A 27,742-nucleotide genomic window follows, 5' to 3' on the forward strand; every position below is an offset into this window, starting at 1 on the left:
GGAACAAATATAGTTTGAGTTCTTAGAAAAATGGATTATAAGAACCTGATAGCAGTTCTTTGGAGTTTTACCATAAAAATTTTTTTATGTCCAAAAAAAAACAAAAACTTTTTTCTGTTCATCAATAACCAAATTTTTTGATTTAACGTTTTGAACTATTATTTTAATTATTTATTTAATTATTTAAAACAATATTATTAATTTTATAGTTTGAAGAACTGTTATTTTAACCAAACTAGGGCTGTATTTTCTTAAAATAAATTAGTATATTCTTCAAATTTATTAAAAAGGCACATTTGAATGCAAAAAATTGCATTCAAAACTTTGTGTCGAGGCACACATGACATGATGAATACATAACCGACATGATTTGTTTGAACCTGGAATTGGAATAGTTTTCCTACTTCCTACTAGAAAATTAACATCTGGAATTCTGATAGAAGTCAGACATCCAACCTGTAAATCCGGGGTAGATGAAAAAAAATCCATGCATGAGCAGGTAGAGGATTCTGACGGTATGATAACCTTGGATAAAAGTATTGTGATCACTGCTCTAAAATGAGTTCTTTTTAAATGTCTGGCTAAAAATGACTTTTTTCCCATTTGAAAACAATATATTTTATTTTTTGAAAGATTTATAATATTTTGGAACAGTAAACATTTTAGGCTAAATAATTCAAAAAGTTTTATTGACTTCTGCTGTTTTCATTCATTTTAAAACACCAATTTCTTTACAATTTAAAATGGCATCTTTGGATGTTTTTTCTGATGTAGATACTGTTGTCCTAAAAAAAGTAAGTAAAAATCTTACACATACCTTAGAAACGGCATTACAGAAAATTTTGATGGTTTTAAAACCTTGACTTTTCCAAACCACAGTATACCTTAAAAACGGTTATCGCCCCATGCCTAGAAGAGATGCATGTTATTGCAGTCACTGAGAAAATACTGGTACATATTTCAAACGGTTTTACTCAATTCAATATTTCACACATTGCAATTCCGAAGTTCACCTATAGGCAGTGATTCTCAAATTGCTGCAAAAACGGGTTAACTTCACAACCGAATGACACGACCGATCTTCAACCAGAGGAAATGGTGCCTGAAACGAGTAAATAAAGACAAAACTAGAAGTGAATTATTTTGAATATGAAACGTATGATAAAGGTGAATCAACTTTCTTTATGCACCTGCATGGTAGCAATGTTGTAAATCATGTGTTGCTACAGGAGGCAACACATCAAACCTTAGCAAGCACTTGCTCATCTTGATCTTTTCCACACATTTATAGATTGACAGGTCAGTGTATTATTCATCTTTCATAAGTTAAGCTTAAGACAAAATGATCAATGATATAAGATGTGATGTGAAAGTTCAAAAGTGTGCGTTACATGCTAGAATGATCCAAATTTTGGTCATTTAATGTTTGCACGTGCATTTCAAACTGTTAAATATCATATATTGAGTTTAAATGAGGCAAGAGTTAACTTTAATCATTCATTTTAGTATCAAAAATATGAACGGAATAATACATGCATGGTTTTGCCAAGCTGCAAACTGCTAATATGAAGGATGCGAGAGAGAGACAGATTTGTTGTTTTCTTTTTCAACAATCTGAATGAAGTCTATAAAAATCTGAGAAAGCATGCAAGAGAAAATAACGGAATTTTGAGCTTTCATGTTTACTCATCACATCTATTTTGCGTTGATCATTTGTGAACAAAAGTTTATTTAAACTGAACTTAAGAGTAATGAATAATTCGCTCACCTGTTGATCTCTCTCTAAGCTCGTACAAAAGATCAGGAAGATCAAGTAATTTTGAATCACACTAAAGCAACCTTTTTTAAAATGTGTAATGTAAGCAGTGTTAAAGAAATTAATCAGTTTCAAATTAATTCTCGATAAATGAACTAATACACATGTGAACAATAATGTGTTTTAAACGCTTAGATAACAACATTTTATCAAAATATAGCATTTTTAGTTTATTTCACATGTATTATTATGACAGTTTTAAATTCATTTCACAACTCAACTTTTGGGCGACACGGTGGCACAGTAGATAGTAGGTCGCTGGTTCGAGCCTGGGTTTTCTCGTGGGTTTCCTCTGGGTGCTCCGGTTTCCCACACAGTCCAAAGACGTGGTACAGGTGAATTAGGTAAGCTAAATTTTCTGTAGTGTATGAGTGTAAATGTATGTTTCCCAGAGATGGGTTGCAGCTGGAAGGGCATCCGCTTCGTAGAACATATATGCTGGATAAGTTGGCGGTTCATTCAGCTATGGCGACTCCAGATTAATAAAGGGACTAAGCCGAAAAGAAAATGAATAAATTCAACTTTTGAAGCTGGTTATTTGTTGCCCATGGTGTTCAGTGTTTCCTTCAGGATTTTTTCCAGCTGTCGTGGCAGGCCTTTTACACAGATCTTTCAACTACGTAAGGCATCATTTAAATGACTAATGTCATGAGCACAGTATTACAAGTAGAGATTGCATTCATGTAATACGAGCATGCAAATCTCTTTGCTTGCGTGCTTATTTCCTCTGTCTGAGCACAATTTCTTGCATGCCCTCAAATATATGCTGCTCAAGCACAGATTTTCTTGTGCTCTCAAATAAACGCTACTGAAGTGTGATTTAGTGCATTTATTTAATAAGTATGTCTTCAATGTTTATTAGATTTGCTAGGAATATTTATCAGTCTCCAATAGACCAACAGAACGACAGGTGCGTGCTGAAGTAAAGAGAAACGGCCATAAACCCCAGCAAGATAAAGTTATTGTATGCACAGCCATAGACCTTTATAAAGTGTAATTATGGAAACTGTGTTCATCTTAACTGAAAGCTACGTTGTGTGTTTGCTGGCCTCATGCTTCGCAGAGCCTAGTCAGTCAGTATGTAACCTTAGAGGCTTATACAAATAATGCACAGCACTACTATGATTACAGAAAAGTTCACTTTATTAAATTTCACTTACATTTTAATATGTTTTGATGAGATTATAACCCACTATAAAAAAACAGCAACAACTGAAAGTTTTGAATGAGAAGCTGTAATGTAGCCTTGGAGAGAATGAATTTCTGGTGTGTTGCCCTGCCATAGAAGAATGAATGTAGCAGAAACCATGGTATTGATTTAGCATCTGAACCGAGATATTACATTCTGGCAATCATACTGAATTCAAATCTGTCATGGTCATCAAACGGCTCATTCATCTGTTGTGAATTTGTGCCCTCTAGTGGTGAAAATTACATGCTGCATGTTTAACAATAAAAATCAACATTCATTGTTTTCCTTAAGATAAATATTGACTTGAGTCACATTTAAATTAAATACACTGCTCAAGAGGACACTAAAATAACACATTCTAGATTTAAATGAATGAAATATTAAATACTTTGTTCTTTACAAAATTGAAAGTGCTGTCAACAAAATCACATAAATGATTAATGGGAATTAAATTAACACATGGTCTGGATTTGGAGTCGCACTCAAAATTGAAATAGAAAAACACTACAAGCTGATCCAACTTTGATGTAATGTCCTTAAAACTAGTCAAAATGAGGCTCAGTAGTGTGTGTGTCCTCAACGTGCATGTAAGACCTCTCTACAATGACTGGGCATGCTCCTGATGAGGTGGTGGATTGTCTCCTGGTCTCCTCCCAGACCTGGACTAAAGCATCATGTCTTGCTCCATCCACCAATGCTATGTTGCACCATAGACTGTCTAGGAGTTGGTGGATGGAGCAAGACATGATGTCCCAAATGTGCTCAATTGGATTTAGATCTGGGGAATGGGTGGGCCAGTCCAAAGCATCAATGCCTTCATCTTGCAGGAACTGCTGACACACTCCAGCCACATGAAGTCTAGCGTTGTCTTGCATTAGGTTGAACCCAGGGCCAACCGCACCGGCATACAGTCTCACAAGATGTCTGAGGATCATATTTTGGTACCTAATGGCAGTCAGGCTACCTCTGGCAAGCACATGGAGGGCTGCATGGCCATCCAAAGACAAGCGATCCTCCGCCCGCCCCGTCGCAATTCTGCTCGCGATAATACACACTTAGGCCCCTTTTACACTAATACGTCTTGCTTTTTAAAAGGCATTTTAGAACGAAAATGATCCACATCCACTCTGACGTTTCACCTAGCATTTCTGAACAGCCTACCGTCCACACTAGCGCTGAAAACGCACATCACGTGATCTCTCACACACACACACACACACACACAGACACTGTCATGCGCTCGAGACAGCGGGTCCAGGCAGTCAGCTTGTCAGTACACTGCTTCAATATTTCGCTTTCACGCTTGTACTTAGTAATTTTAGCGAAAACTTCAGATACTGTTGGTTGGTTGCTGTTGGTTGTGCACCTTTTTTACCAACCAAGTTTGTCAACGCCGTTATAATGACACAGATCATTCTGCCTATTCATGCCAGAGTCCCGCGGAAAAAGTGATTGACAGGTGGTAATTTGTGTGTAACTTACCTTTATTTATCTATGATTTGGAAAACTAAGTAAACTAAGACCATGCGGGTCAGGTAGTTGAAATGGTAGGCTACAAATAATCAATTCGTTATGAATGAATTAATTATACATAATTAATTCACCACCTAAAAGGACGACAATGCCACTGTCCATCGCAATGTTTTATATTAGACATCATACGATGTCAAATTGGTCAACATCGCACAACCCTAATAGGAACTGAGAAGTGGTCTGTGGTCACCACCTGCAGAAGCACTCTTTTATTGAGGGTGTCTTGCTAATTGCCTATTAATTTCACCTGTTGTCTATTTGATTTGCACAACGGCATATGAAATTGATTGTCAATCAGTGTTGCTTCCTAAGAGGGCAGTTTGATTTCACAGAAGTGTGATTGATTTGGAGTTACATTGTGTTATGTTTTCCCTTTATTTTTTTGAGCAGTGTGTAACGATTCACTATTAAATACACTAAATCTTTTTAATTCACAATAATCATATTGGTTAACACTATGTTAAGATCCAATTTAGTGCCCAACCCAAATGTTGATTATTGCTTTTAGAAAAAAGCCATCTCTTTATTCATTGGTTTTGAATGTAAATTTGACCCTCTTTTCATCCACTGTCCATATGTCCATAAAATTTATTGCTCAGGGCTGTGATAGAATCTCCCCCTGCTTTGCACAAAACAGCACACGTCAGCCGTAGCAAGACAGAACTGCTCTGAGTGACTTTCTGCTTTGCTGTCTGCTTCGAGTCACATGAAGTGTTGATATAAATTATATATTTATGTATGTTAAGCCCAAATCCCAATTCTTCCCCTTAACCCTTCCCCTTACCCCTACCCCTCGTTACGCACATTCCTGTAAAGGGATAGGGGTGTCCCAATTCTCTTTAGCTTTAAGGCGTAGGGCTAAGGGGAAGGGGTAGATGGCCCTTCGAACTGAGATTTTTTTAGGACCACACTCGAAACCAAGGGGTAAGAAAATTTCCCAGAATACACCAGCTACAATGGCAGGATAACTGCACCCGGAAGCAAGGAGATCCACAAATTATTATTATTTTTTTTTTTTCATTATTACGAATTTGTACAACAAACAAGCATATGTTTATTATATTCATAACCTCGTACATGTTTTACCGTCATGCTTAAAGCGCTAAAATAAAAACCACTAAATTTCCCAATCTGTAATCCATAATCATAACTCCTGTATAGCAGTTCCACAACATTCTGTCACTCAATGACACTCAAATACCCTGTCAGAAAAGTTTAGTGTCTGGGAATGACCTTTTTACAGTGTCTGCTATAATGTTAATGTTGTTTTTGTGTGTTTACATAATGAATATGGCCACTGTGTAAATGCACAGTACAGTTACGATCTTATTGCCATATTAGATTGTTATGATAACATAATGTATGCCTTCAGTGATTTCCAGATTATAAATCCTCAAAAAATAACTCAACTGGAATAATTACAGCAGTCGCCATCGTCTGATCTCATATGAAGCAAGAGATTACGATGACGTGTGCAGGTGCTTTAGTGTTGTCCCATTTCTTATGGGTAAAATTTGAAGCCCTTCCCCTTCACACTCTGTTTTAAGGGCCAAGGTGGAAGGGGGTACAAAAATAGAATTGGGTTTGGACCTAAATATTAAATATCTAGGTAAAATCCTATCTGGCATGAATGTGATCGGGGTTGTTATGCTGTTGTTGTGAGTTAATGCCTCTGTGTTTTCCCGCAGGTGTGAGCTGTGATGCGTGTTTAAAAGGGAACTTCAGAGGGCGCCGATACAAGTGTTTAATTTGCTACGACTACGACCTTTGTGCATCTTGCTACGAAAGTGGAGCCACAACAACTAGACACACCACGGAACACCCAATGCAGTGCATACTAACCAGGGTAGACTTTGGTAAGCATTCATGTGAAATAAGGCCATGCCTTTTTGCTTTTGTTATTACAATACATCAGTGTGGATCATTTTATTGCTCGAATTAATAAATAGTATATTTATTTATGCAATGGTAAAAAAATAAAATTTCTATGGATGTACTGTATAATTGCTGTCTTTATTTTGACACAGCATTTTCATTCATTGCCCATCTCTGCATTTTGCAAAGCATGCATTCTAAAAAAACTCCCTGTTAATAAAACAAGTCTCTTATAAAATATGTGCAGTTGTTATAGAGGTTTTATCTTATTCCATTTTCAGTAATATATTTTTCTTTTTTTTCAGCAATGTGGCCTTTAATCTAATCAAATCATGATCATATTGAGACATTTTTCAAGTTATCAGCAAATATTGTTTTTCTAGCAAAGAGAATAGATATCAGATTGTGTCATGACAAGGTGTTCTTCCTTACTTTAACTCTTTATAGCAATAAGTGGGTGTAAATTCTATGTTTCATACAATCTGATATTGCTCTCCTAATTAGAATTGGGTTTATATCAATTGTTGATATTAATTTTACATTTGCATTAACTCACAAATGCATCAAAATGATGTAACATAAGCCTTGTTTTGAAGGTCATTCATTCTCTGTGATCAAAAAATGTATTAAAAATGCTCCAGTTGCATTCAAAAGTTTGTGTGCTTTATGGAGGTGCATAGCTCTGTAATGTGTCAAAATAAAGGTATCATTTTGATGATTTATGCCACCTCTAATATTTTTTTTCTTAAAAATTAGGGCTGGCCAATATGGCAATATGCAATCTCGATAATTATTTTTCACATTGAATTTTATATATATATATATATATATATATATATATATATATATATATATATATATATATATATATATTACGGTACAAGTTGTTACAAGTTGTGTTCCAGATTTAAAAGAGTACCCCAACAATGACTGAAGCCATAAAAATTAGAGGGTCCATTAAATGGGATAACATTTTCGGCCTTTTAATTTTTGGTGGCTGAAAATTCGGTACATCTCTAATATCAGCACACTTTTAGATTCCCATTGTTGCACAGTTCTGCTGTGTGAACAGCTTTTAGATCAATATAGAGTAAAAAAAGTCCAGAGCTAAACATTGTTATTGACATAAATTTTATCATAATTTGATATAATATCGTTTTTCGGCCCAGCCCTATACTAAATCTAAACCTTTATATTATTGTTTTTTTCTGTTAGACATACAAGATATTTTGAAAATGTTTTGGAATATGGTAGCCGTTGACATCAGTGGTTGAAAAAAGTACTTTGTATGTCAATTGCTATCAGTTTCTAAATGTAATTTTAAAAAAATCTTCTTTTGTGATTACTAGTATAAATAGATTTTTTCTTCTGTAAATGATTACAGAATGTTCATTTTTAACTATTAAAAAATGGTCCAATTCACACTAAAGCTGATGGCTGTAACTACAGTTTTAAAAATCATTCTATTGGAAAATAGGGACTTCCACAGCTTTAACAGTGGAATAATGGACAGTGGAAAAAACAGTGGACCCAGAGGAATAATATAGTACTAATAATTTGCACTATTTCCCTAGCAATTGATTACAGCTGGCGCTTGATAAAAGCATTGATAGCGTATTAAATTGTACCAGACTTAAAAGTCCTTAAATTTTATTCAAAACAACTGCCATCTGCAATTATAATAATCCAAACCCTTTGTTTGTTGATGTAGATGCCTTTATCATTAAAGTGCCAGCATTTGCAGTTTTCTAACATGGGTCAAATACTAATGGGCTCTATGCACAGCTAGAGTTTTAAAGCCGAAAATAAACTTCCGATGAAAGCTGAGTGTGACTATTTTCAATTTCACGAGGTTGTTTTTACAGCATCAATGTTGTACTGTATTTACAATACATTCAGTTAAATAAAGACTTAAGCATTCATTTAGTTGTTCAAGCATAAAACGAGATGAAAGACGGTTGTAACCACTAGCGCTGTCAGTAGCAACAGGCTAGCTCAGAAATTCTATCGAAAACACTGGGGTAAAATAAACTGTCGTTTTTTTAAAGACATGGCGGGGGAAATGGAATTTGGTGCAGTGCTTCTTGTACGATCTAAGACCCACTTCATATCTTATATCTAACAGGCAGTTAAGATAGCTGATTTTTTTAAGGAAATCCATGGAATCCAATGGAAAGACCGGAAGCCGCCGGGCTGCCTAGCTGAAAATTAAAGGCCTGTGTGCATATAGCCCATTGCCATTTTAAATCTGTATACATTGCAGCTATCCTTTGCTCATTTGTTAGCATGTTTTTCATAATGTAACATCTAATAGAAGTTTGTAGGGATGCACTGATATTTCAGCAACCAAAAATGATAATTTGAAAACTGAAAGTGGCAAAAGTCAAGAGATAAATGGCCAAAAATATGAGCTAAATAGAAGGTGACACTGAGCACAATATTTTGCTCTGTGGATATTCTGCTCATGTACCTATATACATACTAATGTAAAGCTCACTAAAAGCAAAGTTAATTAAAGCACCACAAAAAATGTCTACATAATATTATTGACTTATTAACAGGTGATTAGTACACTTGCTGCTTGCAAAAATGCTACTGTGCTGTAACATGGCTACTCTGGTAAAATTAGGCCACTCATTCACCTATCTGCTTCTAAAACATTCAGTTGAAGTCAGAATTATTAGCCCCCCTTTGAGTTTTTTTCCTTTATTAAATATTTCCCAAATGAGGTTTATTAGTATTATGTATTAGTATTATGATTGTATTACTGCCGGTGTTGTTATTTTATTGGCAGGAATTTTTAAACTTGGTATAGTTTAAGTGATTAAGTTTAAACTTAACCTTACAAAATGATTTCATATGGAGTAAAAAACTAAATGATTATTACAAATCATTTTCGATTATAGTTTTTGTCCAAGTGCATTTGGAATTTCCTATTTTGGCCTGAAATTTATTTCATTGTATTCCTTATTCTTTTATATAGCTTTAATAAGCATTGGTCAGAAGTTTTGTATTCACAAAATGATGATGGCACATTATTTCACACATACTTTCACAAAATGTATTTAAAACATTAAAGTAGGCACTTCACTTGCATTTTAAATGCTTCCTGTGTATGTAAAATGACTTAAATTTATTATGATGTGGACACCAAAATGGGATGGCATCACATCTATTTTTTAAGAAATCAAATGTAATTGACAACATTAATTTTGTTGGAACTTCATAAACTCTTGTCGATGGCATACCAAATAAAACATTTTTTGTTCATTTTATATACTCTAAATGCTTTAAAGACATCTACCTGTCAAATGTGATGTTATTTACTGTATGTAAACAGACTGTTCTGAAAGTTCAGCCCTTGTGATAGTAACTGAATTGTTTTGTTTCTGAACTCTCTCTGCAGACTTGTATTATGGGGGGGAGGCATTCTCAGTAGAGCAGCCTCAGTCGTTTACTTGTCCTTACTGTGGTAAAATGGGCTACACAGAAACATCTCTACAGGAGCACGTGACCTCAGAGCATGCAGAGACCTCTACAGAGGTGGTGAGTACACACACCACACATGCTCTCTTTGTTGAAAATATGAAATCATTTGTCTAATGTTGCTTTCATTATGGCTGTTAATGTCACACATGTACAATTCAACCTGAAAGTAACAGGGTGCCTGCAGGGTTGTAAAAGGTAGTAAATTAAATTAGCCAAATTAAGGATATTAAAAAAATAATAAATGTAATCTGACGAGGTATTAAATTTTCAAACCCAATTTTTTTAGCTAAATATTCAATATGTGTTAAGTGCAGGCCTTTATTCTAAAATTTGCGTGGATTTATTTATTTGTTGAGAGTAGGACAATATCATGTGGGGTGGTGTTCGTTCGTGCGCACGCTGAAACAAACTGGGTAAACTGCTGGCTTGCTGCCAACCATATAGACAAGCTTGATTTCGTTCATTAATTAAATTTAAACATGGGGAAATGCAAGTTTTCGGACCTCTTACTGGAGGACTCAAGATTTAAAGACTGGGTTAGCCCTTCAAAAGAATTGTTCTTAGAAGAGCGGCGATTGACATCGATGACATTTATGACATTGATTAAAAACTGGACAAAGGCACATTGTGACATCTTGATTAATTCATCTGTTAAATGTATATGTTATCTGCAATATGTTATTTCATTTGGAAAGATGTTTCATTTAACGTTACGCCACTACAGTTGCAGCTCTAAGTCGTGCTGATATAAATTTTTTTTTGAAGGTATTAAAAAAGGTAGTAAAAGGTATTAAATTCAACTTAAGAAGTTCTGTATATACCCTGAGTAAGCTATTCCAGACAATCCAAAGTAGATAATGTGTATTTTTATCATTGGACGTTAAGTTTATATGGCTAGTCTTATTAGAATAGTAAAGATACCATCTGGTTAGGATGTGTTGGAAAGTTTCTGTTGTTTCAAACCAGCAAAACAATTATAATAAACATTTTATGTCCTAATTAATATGAAGCTTATTCATAGTCAACACAAATCACATGCTGGAATTCACACAACCTTATTTTACAATTTTCTCATTACTGAACTTATTTGTGTATTTAAATGCAAAATGCTGATAATCTGACACATTTACATGCTTTAAAATGGTAATGGTAAAATGGTAAAAACGTGTCAAATTCTAAACTTCAAACTTGCTACCAAACTTCCAAATACAGCCCAAATTATATAGCAGAGCCTAAACACATAGATTTGATAGTTTTGTTATTATGATTATTATTATTAATATTATTATTGTGCACTTTTTGTAAGAGATTCCTAGCATTCATAGATTTATGCATTATTTTTTATTGCTATTCTGCTTTTAAAAGATTTAGATTCATTTTGAAATGGACTAGTTATACATTTTGATCATTAAACTATAGTTTAATGAATTAATTGGTTCCATGAAAGACGGGTGTCCACAATTAGCTCAAACATGTCCTGTTACTATGAATACCTTTTAAAGATGTAGTTCATCCAAAAATAAAAATTGTCATTCACTCACTCTTGAATGATCTGTAAATTTTCTTTTCTTTTGCCAATAGAAAAAATGATATTTTATCAAAATAAGTGATGACAGAATTTTTACACTATCCAGTAACGTTGTCTAAAGAATGTTTTTTTTTTTTTGTATTTTTTTTTTTTAATGTTTTTATTAATGGGATTCTCTCTCGTTTTAGATTTGCCCGATCTGTGCAGCTTTGCCTGGTGGCGACCCCAATCATGTGACAGATGACTTTGCTGCTCATCTCACACTTGAACACAGAGCACCTAGAGATTTAATATCCTTCTGTCTGAAGCTAATGTGCATATACCCCATATGCATAATGGATCTCATTCATAAAACACAGCTTCAAAGTAAATCATTTGTGAAACCCTTTCAATTCAGCATTCATTCAATTCAGTTTTGACGCAAGTAGGATTTTGCCGTTTACACACACATTGGTTCTGTTCATGTGCACTTTAGAGGTAACGTTATGGCTGCAAATGATTATTGCTTGATAATTGGATGGTGTTTCTTGTTGCAACTTAGAAGAATGTAAAAGTTATTTCAACACCTAAAATTCTGCTATTATTTTCTCAGCCTCATGTCATTTAAAAACTTTGATTTCTGTGGATCACAAAAGGAGACGTTTTAAAGAATTATACTGGTTGCTCTTTTTAAAGTTCCATTGAATAGAAAAGGTTTTCTTGTATCAAAATGAAAGTAACGCTGCATCCAAAATCACATACCTTCCTTTTATATATATATTAGGGCTGCACAATATATTGTTTGAAGATTGATATCGCAATGTGTGTGTCTGCAATAGTCACATCGCAACATATGCAATGTTGAGTTGGGATTATTGATTAGACCAGAAACCACAGGTCAAAACACAGGAGATTTGTGGAGACACTGCAGAATTGAACCATAATAGATTGAAGGTTTATCATCTGCATGTGTTTTTAAGGCCTGTCACTGTGTGAGCATTTGAAGAGAGTTTACAGCATTTTAGTAGTGCATAAAGAAGTTTAAAAATGATGGTAAAGACTACAGTGCTATTTTACATTTGATTATTAAATTTCTGTACCTGAATACTGTTGCTCTCTCCAGAAAACTCTCCAGAAAACCAAAGATCACTTTATTATTTGCTCCATTGTGTTGATTTATGACTGTAGTTTGTTTATGATACATGTATATAATAAATTACATAAAAATATATTTATATTTTACTCCTTTAAAAAAAATCATCCCAAGTAATGACAAAGAGCTATTTAAGTCATGTGGTGAAAGTATATTGCAATATATATCGTAGGGAAAAAATATCGCAATGTAAGTTTTTCCAATATCATGCAGCCCTAATATATATATTGGGAGTGAATCTACAAAACTGACGTGGGTCACGTGATGATCATAAATGGCAGATGTAGTTCATCCAAATTGCTTTCAAACTATATAGAAAATACTTTTCTAATGGTCGTGTAGCAAATTCAAATGTAGTCTCTACTTGTCTGAACTGATTCTTAAATGAAAACTTTCCATTTATTTAAGATGCCAGAGTTATTTATTTACAAACTGGACTGATCCACTTAAGTTTAGTTCATTCAACCTGATCTGGGTTTAGCATATACCACCTCTTTGGAAATTAAGTTAAACACTTGTTTTTTGGGGGTCGACTGGTTATAATAACTTGGTTCTGGTTTTTATCTTGTCTACTTTAGAGTTTGTTACATAGTAACTTTTAGACATTGTTTTTTTTTTTTTTTTTTAGTCAGAATTAGCAAGAAGGCACTCTCCCCGCAATAGAAAGTCAATGGGCTCTATGCACAGCTAGAATTTTAAAGCCAACGATAAACTACCAGTGAAAGCTTAATGTGACTTTAATTTCACAAGGTTGAGCATTGATGTTGTACTGTATTTACAATACATTCAGTTAAATAGACTTCAGCATTCATTTAGTTGTTCAAGTGTAAAACGAGATCATCGTAACCGCTAGCGCCGTCAGTAGGAACAGACTAGGGCAGAAATTCCATTGAAAATACTGAGGTAAAATAAACTGTCATATTTAACAGACATGATGGGGTGAAATGGAATTTAATGCAGTGCTTCTTGTCCGACCTGAGACCCACTTCATATCTTATATCTAACAGGCAGTTAAGATCGCTGATTGTTAAAGAAATCAGATCTTAACATAACAAATATGTAATGGCAGGACAAAAGTTAATTAAAAAAAATAAAAATTAAAAGTCTGTGTGCATATAGCCCATTGAGCAAGTTGCATCGTCTCCCCTCCCTCCTGATGGGGTGTGGCCCAAATGTGCTCCGTCTCAATGCAGCTAGTACATTTTTGCAACTGTGTGTTCAGGATAAAATGTGTGTTTCTTGTCCGTCTGGAGTGTGTGGTCAAACATTCTCCTTAACTAGCATGTGTACGATGAGAGCAGCGGCGTGCGGCACGTGCGTCGGATGTTCCACCCTGGACGGGGGCTGGGCGGTCCGCGGGCACGCAGGACTAACATGCACTTTACCAGCAGCTCCACTGGTGGGCTCTCCTCATCACAAAGCTCATCTTACTCTCCAAGCAATAGGGAAGCCATGGACCCCATAGCAGGTGTGTAATGTTTTAGAATTGCGAGTAGTTGCAGTAGGGCTACATGATATTTCATTTATCTACATCACAGTATGTGCAATGTCACATCTTGGTTATTGTTGACCAGGCTCCACAGTTCAGAACACTTTTGATTTGTGGAGTCATTGCAAAGGAAAAAAAAAACATTTTAAGATTTCAGCTTTTGGGCACAAGAAGCATTGTGTAATGTTTGTAGCTTTAAAGGGATATTTCACCCAAAAAGAACAATTCTGTCATAATTTACTCACTCTTTCCTTGTTTCAATCCTTTTAGTTTCTTCAATTAAACACAAAGTAAGATATTTTTAAGAAACCTGTAACCATTGACTTCCAGTATTTGTATTTGCTTATCCTACTGTGTAAATAAAAAAATCTATATAATCTAGTTCCAAATGAACAATAATGTATATAATTGAAAAATTTATGCTTTGGGTTTTTAAAAATATAATATAATTTAAAACTTTAGCAGCCCAGGTGTAAGAGACATTAAACCTTTTGCCTTCCAGATCGCAAAGTAATACAAATGCTAAGGGCAGAATCCCAACAACTGTCTGTGTCGTTTGTTGCCCCCTAAAACATATATCATAGACAGGACAACGCTGCTCAAACCAGACTCTTGTAGACTTCTTTGAAGAGACTGTTTGACTGCAGAACAGATAGCACATTCTCAAAAAAGAATTCTGCTTGAAACTAGTCTCCTGGTTTGGTTCCTACAATTTAGTGCTGTGACCCAGAAAGAGACTTAAATCACACATTTTTTAAGACTTCCATGGATGTCACTTGTTACAGGCTTTCTTTGAAATACCTTTTGTGAACAGCAGAAAGAAACTCCTGTAATGGTTTGGAAACACTTGAGTGTGGGTAAATGAGTAGATTTTGGGTGAACTATCAGTTTAATAAAGACTAGATGTATTTTTTTTTATATTATCCCAATCAATCTGAATTTATGAATTCTTTCCAAACAAGTCATCTGGTGAAATTTTACACCCATTGCAATATATAGTTAAAGGGAATTTATTAGCCCTCCTGTGAAATTGCAATTATTTTTCATTTTACCGAGTCAAGTAATGTTTAACAGAGCAAGGACATTTCCACAGTATCTCCTAAAATATTGTTTCTTCTGGAGAAAGTCTTAATGATTATAGTTTTGTTGGAAAAAAAACGTTTTTCTTTATTTAATTATTTTTACGTTATTTTATGGTCAATATTATTAGACTCCATGAGAATTACTTTTATTACCTTCAACTGTATTTTAATGTGCTGATAATATGCAGGCCTACTGTACACATGACTTGGTTCTCTGTGCACCACACCCATCCCCATTCTACAATTGTTAACATTTGGTCAAGATGTAGTCACCTCAAACAATGTAGAGACCAGAAACTGTTGATTTCTATTTTCTCTCATAAGTCAGCCCTTTTGGGAAATGAGCATCAGCACACCATTTAGAGTGGAAGTTGGGTCGGGCAGACTCATTTCTTACAACATAACTTTTAAGCTAGTTCTGAATTTAGGTTGATGTTGTGTCTTTCTGATGGTGGTCTCACACTGGTCCTCTTTGTCCATGTGTCTGTATGAGCAGAGTTGCTCTCTCAGCTGTCGGGTGTGCGGCGCTCTGCTGGAGGGCAGCTCAACTCTTCTGGCCCCTCGGCCTCACAGCTACAACAGCTGCAAATGCAGCTTCAGCTGGAGCGCCAGCAGGCCCAGGCGGCCCGTCAGCAGCTGGAGACGGCCCGCAATGCTACACGCCAACGCAGCAACCCGAGCAACATCAGCGCCAGCATCCCGCCGCCCAGCACCGCCACAAACACAGCCATGACTGAGAGCAACCCACTGGCCTCCCACAGCTCCCAGTTCCTTCTCACACGGTACGCCACACACATCATCGCCAGATGCTAACAATTCTGGATGTGGTGTTCATTTTTTACTTCGTCTGCTTCTTGTATAAACTGTTCACTTCTCCATAGTTTTTTTTTATTTTACTGATGGAATTCAATTTATTACTCTTTTTCCATACAAGTGAATAACTTAAAGTCATGACAATCTGCAAAACTGACCCTCATTGATTAAAGTTCATGGTAACTATAAAAGACAGCTCCTATTGTTATAGCATGTTCATCTTTTTTTGTTAATGTAAACAAAAACTGTTTTATTTTAATAAATTACAGTGACAGTATTAATATACAATACTATAATGTAATCAAAAGATTAACACTGAACAAACTGAAATTTGAAAAATAAACAGAAAATGGTAAAAATTGAGCATTTGTCATACATTTTAGATGAACTACATGTGATTCGGTAGTCACCCTATGTCTTTGTAAATCCACCAGGTTGAATGAGCCGAAAATGTCTGAGGCAGAACGACAGGCGCTGGAGAGCGAGCGCGCGGACCGCAGCCTGTTTGTTCAGGAGCTGCTGCTGTCCACACTAATGCGAGAAGAGAGCTCGTCTTCCGACGAGGACGAAAGGCGAGACTTTGCTGACTTCGGCGCCATGGGCTGCGTGGACATCATGCCTTTAGACGTGGCTCTGGAGAGCCTGAACCTGAAGGAGAGCTCCACAGGCAAGGAGCCTCCACCACCTCCTCTTTGATGATATCCCACCACAACGCAGACTATGTCCTCTGTGCTGTAACTGCCAATGACGGTGGGCAAAAAACACAGCTCTCTCTAATTTTTTTTCCCTTTTTTTTTTTCTTTTCTTTTTTTTTTTTTTTGGTGATTGTAATTTCAGGTCTGTCACCTTTGTTACATTGTATAAATCCATGAAAGGAGAGCGAGAGAAAAAATAATCAAAATACATCAGAACAGGCGTGTGAGAGAGTGAGCGAACCGAGAGACAGAAAAATGGAATGAGAGAGAGAAAAATAAGAAATATAAATATATAAATAAATATATATACGTTGATAATCAATTCCACATAACTAATTTTTTTCATTTAGCAGGTGAGCGTAGGTATCTGTGGCAGACCTCTGCTTCCTGTGTCTTGCAAAAGGCTCTCCTTATAAATACTCCACATTCAAAAACTGAAGAGGAAACAAGAGACCTTCTCTAATGAAGCTGCTGTGTGTATTTATGAATATTAATGAATAAAAGTGCTTGGATGGTTTACCATAACTACTGCATGAGGTTATTTGCAGCGTGCATGATTTTTAATGACCTTGTCATTAAAAAGGCAAAATATCCCAAAGCTTTCTTTAACTTTTTTTCCCAGGGTAACTTGAACAGAGCCCATTGAAATGGGTGAAGATGTAGGATTTTTTTTGTCTTTGTTTAATATGGAATTTGACAGCGAATTGGCACCTACCATAGCTTTGCTAGCAAAATGTAAAAAAAAGGGACAAATTTCTTGTCGCTCTGCTCCAATCTTGCCCTCCTCATCCGCAACTGTGAGCACAACAGTGATTGGCTGCTTTGTCGGCAGCCTCAGGTTTCACAAGTGTTTTCCCATTTGTTTTCTCCATTAAAAAAACAAAAAGAGTCAAGGCTAAACAAACCAGTTCTGAGATTAATCACAACGTTAGAAACTTTTATTTGCTTTTAAAAGTGATTACACCAGATGTTATCAGCTTGGTACGACTAACAACTGAAAAAGCCTTTATAATCAGTGATTCTTCACTGGATGCAGCGTAACTCGAGCAACAAATGTTCATCAGTAAACTGATGCCTCCTGTTTGTGCCATTCTGACAGAGGACATTTCCTATCAGTGCTTTATTTTATCTTTTGTACAAAACTTGTAGCTGGTGCGATCAAACAGTGATCGTGTCCAGAATAGACACAATGTCAGCTTTATTGATTGAGGGAGTATTTTGTAAATCAAATAATTGTCAATGGAATTTTTAAAAAGTCCATACGTCATTGAGGATAAAAGTATTTCATTTGTATATTGCTGAATGAAAGAAAAAACAAATAAAAGAAGTATAATTTCATTTAAAGAGAGAGTTCACTCAAACATGAATTAACTATTGTTCCAAACCAGATTGAGTTTTTTCCTTCTGTTGAACACAAGAGACATATTGAAGAATGTTGGAAAACTAAACCTTGACACTTATAGTCGGAAAAACAAATACTATGGAAATCAGTGGTTGCAGTTGTCCAACATTCTTTAAAATATCTCATTTTGTGTTCAACAGAACAAAGTCAAACTGGTCTAGAACAAGTAAAGAATTTGGGTGAACTACCCCTTTAAGTCCTGCATCTAAAAGTGGTTTAAACTTGACAGTTTAGAGCAGGGGTGCCCAAACTCGGTCCTGAATGGCCAGTGTCCTGCGTATTTTAGTTCCAACCCCAATTAAACGCAACTAGGTCTACTAGAAACTTCCAGGTAGGTGTGTTGAAGGAAGTTGAGCTAAACTATGTCCTCCAGGCCCGAGTTTGGTCACCCCTGGTTTAGAGCAATAAATCAACAACAACAACAAAGATTGTCCAGCATTATACAAATTGTTTAAATTTACACAACAGTGAGTCTGGGCTTTTGACCAAAGCTCTTCGTTTTATCTGCTGGCCAGTTTTCTTCACAGTTTGATGGAAAAGAGATCAGAACAGATGGATTGACAGACAGACAGCATGCGAATGTTAGTGCTGGACTGAAAAGAGTGTAGCGGTATTTGGCTACTAAAGTGGGTTGGGCGCCAGGGGTTAGAAAAAAAAACCCCACTACAGTTACTCAAATAATTCACTTGAATAAAAAAAAAAAATTGAGCTTCAACAAAGCATTACCCCGTGACCCGGAATCACCTGTATGCTGACTGCGTGACCAGGATTGAATGAGAGAGAGCTCGAAAGAGCCAACCAAGGCGCTCTAAATAGCATTGAATCAGCTGACAGCTGTCATCCAATCACACAATCGCTCATACCATAATAAGGAAAAACCTAAATGACAACCGTCACAAGAGATAACACGGAGTCAGTTTACAGAAAAATAAAAATAAAGTCATTATCCACACTGTTTGCGCTTGTCCATATAATGGCAATTAATAACAATCAGCATCAAGCTTCATCATATCAGAGAATAATCCCAACTATCTGAATTGTTTTTTGACTTATTCCATAATCCCAGAACGCTGGCTTTTACACAAAGTGTGTTGCATGGGCTCATTCAGTGATATTTCAGTGATATTTTATTTTCTTCTACAAAGATTGATACTGGTTGCTATTCACTGCCGTTATATGTATGTAAGAGCATGAGCAGGGCATGCTTTAAAATATCTCTTTTTGTTATCAAAAAAAAAGGGAAGATATACAGTTGAAATCAGAATTATTAGCTGCCCCATTTTTGATAGTCTACAGAACAAACCATCGTTATACAATAACTTGCCTAATTACCCTAACCTGCCTAGTTAACCTAATTAAGCCATTAAATGTCACTTTAAGCTGTATAGGAGTGTCTTGAAAAATATCTAGTCAAATATTAGTTATTAAAACTATTATGTTTAGAAATGTGTTGAAAAAATCTTCTCTCTGTTAAACAGAAATTTGGGAAAAAATAAATAGGAGGGCTAATAATTCAGGGGGGCTAATAATTCTGACTTAAACTGTATTTTTTTCTTTTTTTAACGAATGAATTCACCTTAGCGTAAACAGGTCTTGTTAATTGACTTTCACAGTGGTGTTTGAAGTGGGATTTTTTTCTTTGTTCCTTGAGGATATCAGCATTTTAAATTTGTATATCTCTCTGGGGGGTTATGGGTCAATAAACGGTATTATATCGAATCACATTAAAATTTGTCAATAACAATGTTTAGCTCTGGACTTTTTTTTACTATATATTAATCTAAGAGCCAATCACACAGCAGAGCTGTGCAATAATAATAATCTATAGTGGGTTGATATTAGAGATGTACCGAATTTTTGGCCCCTGAAAATTTATCGGCTGAAAGTGTTATGCCATTTGATGGACCCTGTAATTTTTGTGGCTTCAGTCATTGTTGGGGCACTCTTAAATCTGGAACACTGTAAAAAATGCAAGGTTCTACACAATTCATTCATGTTGTCCCAACACAAATTAAGTTAACTTAACACTTTTAACAAATTTATGTAGATTGAACATTTAAAAATTTAGTTGTCCCAATAAAATCTCAAGAATTGTGTTTCGCTAATTTTAATTAAATAGTTTGAACAAGTAAAAAAATATATTTTTTGAGTGAAGCATTAACAACTTGTATCAAAATGTATATCAATATCGTTCAATATAGAAAATAATTATCAAGATTGCATTTTTGCCATATCAACCAGCCCTAATTTAAACTTATTTCTTCAGCTTTGTTTGCATTATTTGGTTCAACTTAGGTTAGACAGAAAATAACTAGCTAAATACAATATAAATAATATCAATACGTGTACATTACACATTAACGAACCAAAGCATTTAAGGAAATAAAAAAAAAACAATATACAGGGTTCATACTGTCATAGAAAATCTGCAGAAGTCATGGAATTTTGACATGACATTTGCATGTCTATAAATGGAAGTCTGTGGAGCGAAAAGTGCAGTGTGATCACCGCTTTATAATAGAAGTAGTTTTACCTACTATTACTGGTTTAACAACCTATTATCTATAACTAAAATTTATTTATATATTGGAATGGAGGTAAGTTGTTAGTTGGCCAAAAACATGCTCTCACATTATTAGTGCTGTGTAAGCATCATCTATTTTACATAGATATAAAAAATACATTAGAACCATTGCCTGTTATGATATGCTGTAATAAATTGAAGCGCTTCTTATGATTTTTTTTATGACCACGTATATGTAGACATTACATGAAACATTAAGTCATGAAAATTGACTTGAAAGTCCTTGAAAGTCATGGAATTTTTGTAGTAAAAATGTGTGAACCCTGAATATACACCTGAAGTGTATAAAAAAAAAATATGCATGTACAAATGCATACACAGTAGGCATGGGCCAGTAAAGGTTTCTGACAATATGATAACCTTAAATAAATATACAACTGTTTCACAGTATCACGGTATTGTGATTACTGCTCTAAAATAAGTTCTTTTTAAATGTCTGAGTCAGAAAATAACTTTTTTTTTACCCCATTGAACACTATATTTTATTTTAGGAAATATTTATTTTGGAACAGTAAACATGTCAGGCTAAATAATTAAATTAAATCATTTACTTCTGCTGTCTTCATTGATTTCAAAAGTGCAGATTTATTTACAACACACACAAAAAAAACATAAAAAAATCCCTTACTAATACCTTTGGAATGGTATAACTGAAAATAAGCATAAATAAATAATAAATAAAACAAACAATATACACACACACACATACAAGTGTCTCCTTAAAATATTTCAGAAAATGGCTTAAGAATTTCTGAAAATGTTTTGGCTTAAAATTAAAAGGTTTACAATAATGGAGAAAATGAATGGGATATTTACATCTGAAACCTCACTGTTGGACATTCATTCGGTCTCCTTTGATTGCTTGAAGCAAATGATTATCTTAACTATCTTGTTGCCTTTGAGAAAATAAAAAATATCTATACATAAACAGGTATAACAACTGATAACCAGTTTTTGTTTGTTTTGTTTTTTTGTTTTGTTTTTAAACTAGACGTCAATGTTTTAGTGTCTGTGTAACCACCAGATGTACTCTCTAACTTATGCACCTGTACAGACAAGTTAGGCTCTCTTTTGTCATCTCGCTCTACTCCTCATTTCTGCTTCTAGTATGCTTGGATCCTTCTCTCTTCATCGATAAAGGAGGGCGTGAGTTTCGCAATGCTACGGCCTTTGTTTTGAACTTCTCAGAAGAGTGACATGCTAACCTACTCTCGGCTAATAGACAGCACCTTCTATTTATTCAGTTTTTTTTTGTTCTTTTATGATTCTTTTAAGCTTTGTGATTGATCATGCCACCTCCATGCCTATACTCTTATCCTCTATGTAAAATACAATGAGATGTATATGGAATTTGTGCGTTTACTTTCATAATGGATCTAGGACATGGGCAGACTTTCTTTTTTTAATGTAAATTTAGAATACTACAATAAAACGGTGCACAGCTTTTGATGAAAACCAAACCTCATCCTTTTTAATCTCTGTGGCTGTGGTCTGAATACTAGTCACATAAACCTTTTTAGGAACTCATCAAACGTCCTTTCCAGCCAGAGCAATTTCTACACGTTCTGAAAAATGACAGTTTGAATCTGAGTAGTGAATGTGAGCTGTGAATGAAATGATGCTTGCCCACACAAAACTAACCAGCGATGATGAGGTTGCGGAGCCAGAACTGGATTCTGTTCTTTGTACATGGATTACTCCGTTAGCTGGATTTGGTTATTGATGATTTGACATGATCCAGGATATATTTACTATTCTCTCAAGTGTATATAACTACTACTGTAAGAAAACATCAGCATTTGGTACATACTTTCAGTATTATCTTTGCTTGAAAAGACCCAATCTAATCCTGTTTATATGAAAGAAGCCTGCCCATGAGCAGGTTTGAGCTACCAGAACTGTTGCTATGACAACAACCCTCGGATGAGTTTTGAAGAGCGAAACGATCCGGGATCATGTCAAATCATCAATAACCAAATCCAGATAATTGAGTAATCCAGGTACAAAGAATGGACCCCAGGTTTACACTAATGGTCAAAAGTTTGGGGTCTTTTTTAAAAAATTTTTTAAGAAAATCATTCTGTTCGTCAAGGTGGCATTTATTAAATGTAAAAAAAACAGCTTAAATATTTATTAAATGTTTGTTTATTATTTATTGAATGTAGTTTTGAATTAAAATATTATTCTAGTCATTATTGCTTTTACTATTACCATTAATAATAATAATAATAATAATAATTATTATTATTATTATTATTAGAGTGATTTCTGAAGAATCATGTGACTCTAAAGACAAGTAATGAAGCTGTAAATTAATCTTTAAAGTCACTGGAATAAATTATTTAGTGAAATTATTGTCTACTTTTGAACAGTTATTTTCCAAATTTATACTGTATTTTTGATGAAATAAATGCAGCCTTAGTGAGCAGGAGAAGCTTATTTTAAAACATTTAAACATCCTACTGACCCCAAACTTTGACCTGTAGTGTACATATTTCAACATAAATAATGCAACACAGTTTAATGCAATATTATTACAGTGCGATTGCTATGGACCATGTTCGCATTTCTCTCCCTGACCTGAGTTGAATCAATCTGCTCCGTTTCTGTGGTGGAAATGCACAGAAGGTTTTGAGAAGATAAAGGCTAGCTTCAGCTGCTGCATGGCAACATCCAAAAAAATTAAAACATAAGAAATCACACATTTTAGCTTTTTTAACTGCTAATGATTATTGTTTCTGAGCAGTTTTAATATACAGCCTTCTCTGCTTCCTATTGTGTTCTAAATTAATAGTGTACACAATGTGTTATGAATTACACTATGTAGGGTACGCATTTTAGAAAGGTCATTTGGTATTGTAAAGCTTGTACTACAGGCTGTCCTAAGGGTCATAAAAATATTAAAAGTTGATAAATTAAATATGAGAAAATTAAGGCCCTTAAAAGGTCGTAATTGCGTTCTTACGAGGTCTTTTTGTTCAAACGCCGTCCAAAGTGTTTGACTCCAAAAAAGCATAACTATATTCATTTTCCTTCAAATATTAACATTGGGGTGCTCAAGCCACGCGATTAGTTTGGGCTGGGGCACGTCACGTAATTTGCGATGCCATAGAGCGAAACAGACGGCAAAATAGGAAAATGTAACTTTGTGTACTCCTGATTGGAGAAAGACGAGTCACTGAAAACAACCACGTAAGTCTTCCGAGCTTATCTGAGTTCTGTTGCATGGTTGTGCTCTATTGATTTATTCAACTACAACTGTTTATTAACAACTATTTATCAAGTTAAAGGTTTGATACTGATTAGAACTTGATGAGGTCTTAAAATATTCTGAAAATGTCTTTAAAAAGTCTTAAAAAGGGATTGAAATTTAGAATTCCTGCATATACCATGATTAAGGTACAGTTCTGTGGAAGGGTACATTAAAGTTTCTGCAGCAATGAGGGTCCAGATGAGCACAGTGGCCCCCATAATCTGTATTGAGGAAGTTTGAAACTACCAGGTCCTTTCCTAGAGCAGGCCGCCCTGCTAAACTGAGTGAATAGTGAGAAGGGTCCTGATGATTTTCTCTCTGTGGTGAGAGGAGAACCTTCCCGCAGAAATACCATCTCTGGTGCACTCAGGCTTGTAAGGTAGGTAGTAGGGATGCTCTGATCAGGATTTTTGCAGCCAATACCGAGTACCGATTCCTTGTCATGGTGATCGGCCGATACTGGGTACCGATTCTTATGCTTCAAGCTTTATAATGCCTAAAGCACATTTTCCCTCTGTGTATGATATTTAAGTGCAGATCTTTCCTTTTCTAAAGGTATAAATGAGGGATGCTGCATATAATCCCTTAAGCACGTCTCATAGGTGTATTCCTGTCCATGTTTATGGCTATTTTAACTATTTGTGGGCTTCACAGAGACAGTATGAATATGCGTGAAACTTGCAGAGCAGAGGTCATACGCTTGGAGGAGACGCTCAAAAAGGGTGATTGCTCGCATCACAGCAGCTTAAAAACACAGGATATACAATAATTGCAACAAAGAGAGCAACACTCACATGAGTTGCACCAATAAACTTGTGTAAACAGAGGTCACAGCACATCTGTAAGTATTTTAGCTGCTGTGACAAGAGCACAATGATCGCTCAAAACCCCAGACGTCATTTACCTCTTCACGTGTTGTCACTACTGTATGTATAACCCAGGCGAGTATGTGCATCTTCCTCTGCTTGTAAATGCATAAACAAACATTTGCGATCGGTTCATGAGATATGCAGAGTACCAATGGAGTCATTACATGTAATTAGCAGCCGATAAGGATCTCTGGACGATTGATCGGAGTATCCCTAGTAGGTAGCCAAACTCCCTGAAATCCAGCCTGGAGTTTGACAAAAGGCACCTGAAGAATTCTCAGGCCATGATAAATTCTTTCAGATGAAATTAATTCTTTGGTATATCGTCATGTGTAAAGGAAACATGTCTGTTTTTCTGTGGCAGGACCTGGGAGACCAGTATGGGTCAAGGGAAAGATATACAGGCACATCCTTGATGAAAACCCTCTCCAGAACACTCAGACTGGGGCCAATATGAGGAGTTGTTACATACTCTATGAAGGTCTTTAAGGGTCTTCAGCCAGAGCTCTATCTTGAACCCTGTTGAACGTCTTTGGAGAGATGTGAAAACACTCCCCATGCAAGCTACTGCAACGAATATTAGGATTGACCCCAAAAAAAATGTGTGCCAAGCTTGTAGCATTATATTCAACGTAGCAGCTCTTAGTAGCGCTGGACGTATTTCAATGAAGTATTGAGCAACAGCTGTGAGTTCTTGTGTCTATGTCCACCCCCTCTTTTCCATTTCTTTTTATTTTTGAGTTAATTTGTAAAACAATTCAACAGACTTATTTCAATGCCATTATGGAGTATTGTTTGTAGAGTGAGTAATCCATTTTGAAATTCCCAGATGCAACAGATTTAACCTCTCCAGGCACTTCAGCACATCTGCTCTCTTCATAGACTGTATAAGATATGGACGTAGTATCCGTGACATCACCCATAGGTTTCTGAAGAACCTAAAAGAAGCTACCAGTAAGCGTGGCCAACCGTCGCCATTTTGTTTGCGCGTCATCGCAACAACCGGGGGATACCAAACAAGGGCAAAGAGGCGGAGCTACAGACACCTGCTTGCATTTTGCTTACACAGGCTTTTCTTTGGGAGAAACGCTTAATACTTTATTACCTGCGACTCCTTTGTGTTCTGACCACATGTGCTTGGTTTTACACTACATCAATAAAGTGTTTAGACTTTTAAAAACACTGTTGTAATACATTAAGCCACTAAGCATTGTTCTTATGATGTTTTTCTACAAGAGGAAACACGGATTATTTTCAAACACTTCAAATATAGTCTGTGTTAGTAAATGCAGGGCTATTTATAAAATCCAGGCATAAAACTGTATGACAACGTTTCAGATGACTGTGCTAGAGCCTACAGCTAATCAATCTGTCAGTTTCTGCAGTGTATTCAAGTTCTAAAGAAAAATATCAATGATAAATGATCTTAAATAAAACAAATACATTTATAGAGATGGTATATAAGTATATAATTTCACTCACCTGGCCATGTGAATGGTTTGTGAGCACAATTAAGTGCACAGCATGCCATATCATCTGATTATTGTAAGAAATAATTCCAAAAAGAAACTGACTGTGTGAAGCCACAGAAAACGAAACCATAATATGATGTATATGCAGAGTTTAGTGGCTAATCAGCTGGAATCAGTGAGAGCTGTCTGGCTGCAGATTCGGTGCAGATGCAATCTGAACTGCATCCAATGCTTTTTAATGCGCTCACCTAACCCTACCCCTCACAGTGACATCACTAGCACATTGAGTGCATTGTGTCTGCATTGCATCCCTAAGCGATACAATCTCGGCTTGCATCATAAAGGCTGCATCCAGATATTATTGGAATCAGCAATCAGTGAAGTGACGGCGACCAGCGAGACCTAGCTGTCACTCAAGTGGCCACGTCCTTATTTATGCAGACTTAATATAACCTAATATAAAGGAAACAGATGAGTTATAAAAAATGTTCACCCCCCTCATAGTTGACATGAAGGGTAATATTAGCTATATGAACCAAAATCGTTCTTTGTACCAGGCTTTAAACACTTTTTTTTCTGCTGTAAAGTTGGCCATTTTAACATTGGGGTCAATTGAAATTTGCTCCATTATGGAGCCAGGCCTAGCAGAATTTCGAAGAATTGCAGTTTCAGTTACTTCACGTATTTGCTTCACGAGGGAGAGCGGGAGGTTGCCATTTAGCTGTCTTTGAACGGATCATTGACGCTAAATCTCAGTGAGGTTTTCTTGCTAAAGCCTTTGTTTGTATAACCACCAAGATTTAGTTTCCAAAAGAAGTGGGATAACCTTTCACAGGTAAGAATTTGTTGGTTTGTGTGTTCATATGTAACATAGGGGTAGTTCACCCAAAAATCGAAATTTGGTGTTCATTTACTCAGTAAAACATTGAAGATATGTGGCTTGAACTGTGTTCCTTGGTGATTTCTCATAATTCAAGTGGTCTCATCACTAAGAGCAAAAAAAAAAATAAATCCATGAATGCAAAATTGAATATCTGTGGTCTTACCAAGCAAGACTATTGTTCTGTCTGTGCAAAAACAAGTCAAATATTATTAACAACAATACAGCCTCAGTCAAAAAGACAGGTCCAGTTGTTTTCAAACAGGTTCTTTCAGATTCTTTGAATTTAAGTAACTTTAATAATATATTTTTTAAGTTTCTTTGCATACATAAATATTACTGAAGCTAGGGCTGGGCAATTAATCGAAAAGTAATCGAAATCGACATTCAGAATCTAAAATCGATCTAATTTTTCCAGGTCAATTTTTTCATCTACTTTCCCTACCATGTGTGGAGTCACATGACCCTGCTTTGTTAAGGCTAATTTATACTTATTGTATTATTCTGATATTATACTTCTGCCAAGTGCACACCCAGTCTGGCGCAGCCTTCGCATAACCGCGCACCTGTCCAATAAATTTAACTACACGTCACAACAACATGTAGCGCAAGCTTTGTGATTGGTTCGTTAGGTAGTG

General features: G+C 35.6%; 1 protein-coding gene across 2 annotated transcripts in view; it reads left to right on the forward strand.

Moving 5' to 3' along the window:
• Nucleotides 1-17,169, forward strand: part of kcmf1 (potassium channel modulatory factor 1) — a 30,954-nt gene extending 13,785 nt beyond the window's left edge. The window contains exons 2-8 of one of the 2 annotated variants that reach the window (XR_008837853.1): nucleotides 6,230-6,397; nucleotides 9,823-9,962; nucleotides 11,622-11,723; nucleotides 13,856-14,033; nucleotides 15,633-15,918; nucleotides 16,384-16,699; nucleotides 16,998-17,169. Coding sequence is in view for 1 of the 2 variants with exons in the window: in XM_056458408.1 (XP_056314383.1) it covers nucleotides 6,230-6,397; nucleotides 9,823-9,962; nucleotides 11,622-11,723; nucleotides 13,856-14,033; nucleotides 15,633-15,918; nucleotides 16,384-16,645 (1,136 nt within the window). In the remaining variant the exon portion in view is untranslated. Of the gene's footprint in view, nucleotides 1-6,229; nucleotides 6,398-9,822; nucleotides 9,963-11,621; nucleotides 11,724-13,855; nucleotides 14,034-15,632; nucleotides 15,919-16,383 lie in introns of both variants that reach the window. The other variant, XM_056458408.1, reaches the window with a different exon arrangement.
• The last annotated feature ends 10,573 nt before the right edge of the window (nucleotides 17,170-27,742 follow it).

The sequence above is a fragment of the Danio aesculapii genome, chromosome 5 (genome assembly GCF_903798145.1).
Source record: "Danio aesculapii chromosome 5, fDanAes4.1, whole genome shotgun sequence".
Lineage (NCBI taxonomy): Eukaryota > Metazoa > Chordata > Actinopteri > Cypriniformes > Danionidae > Danio > Danio aesculapii.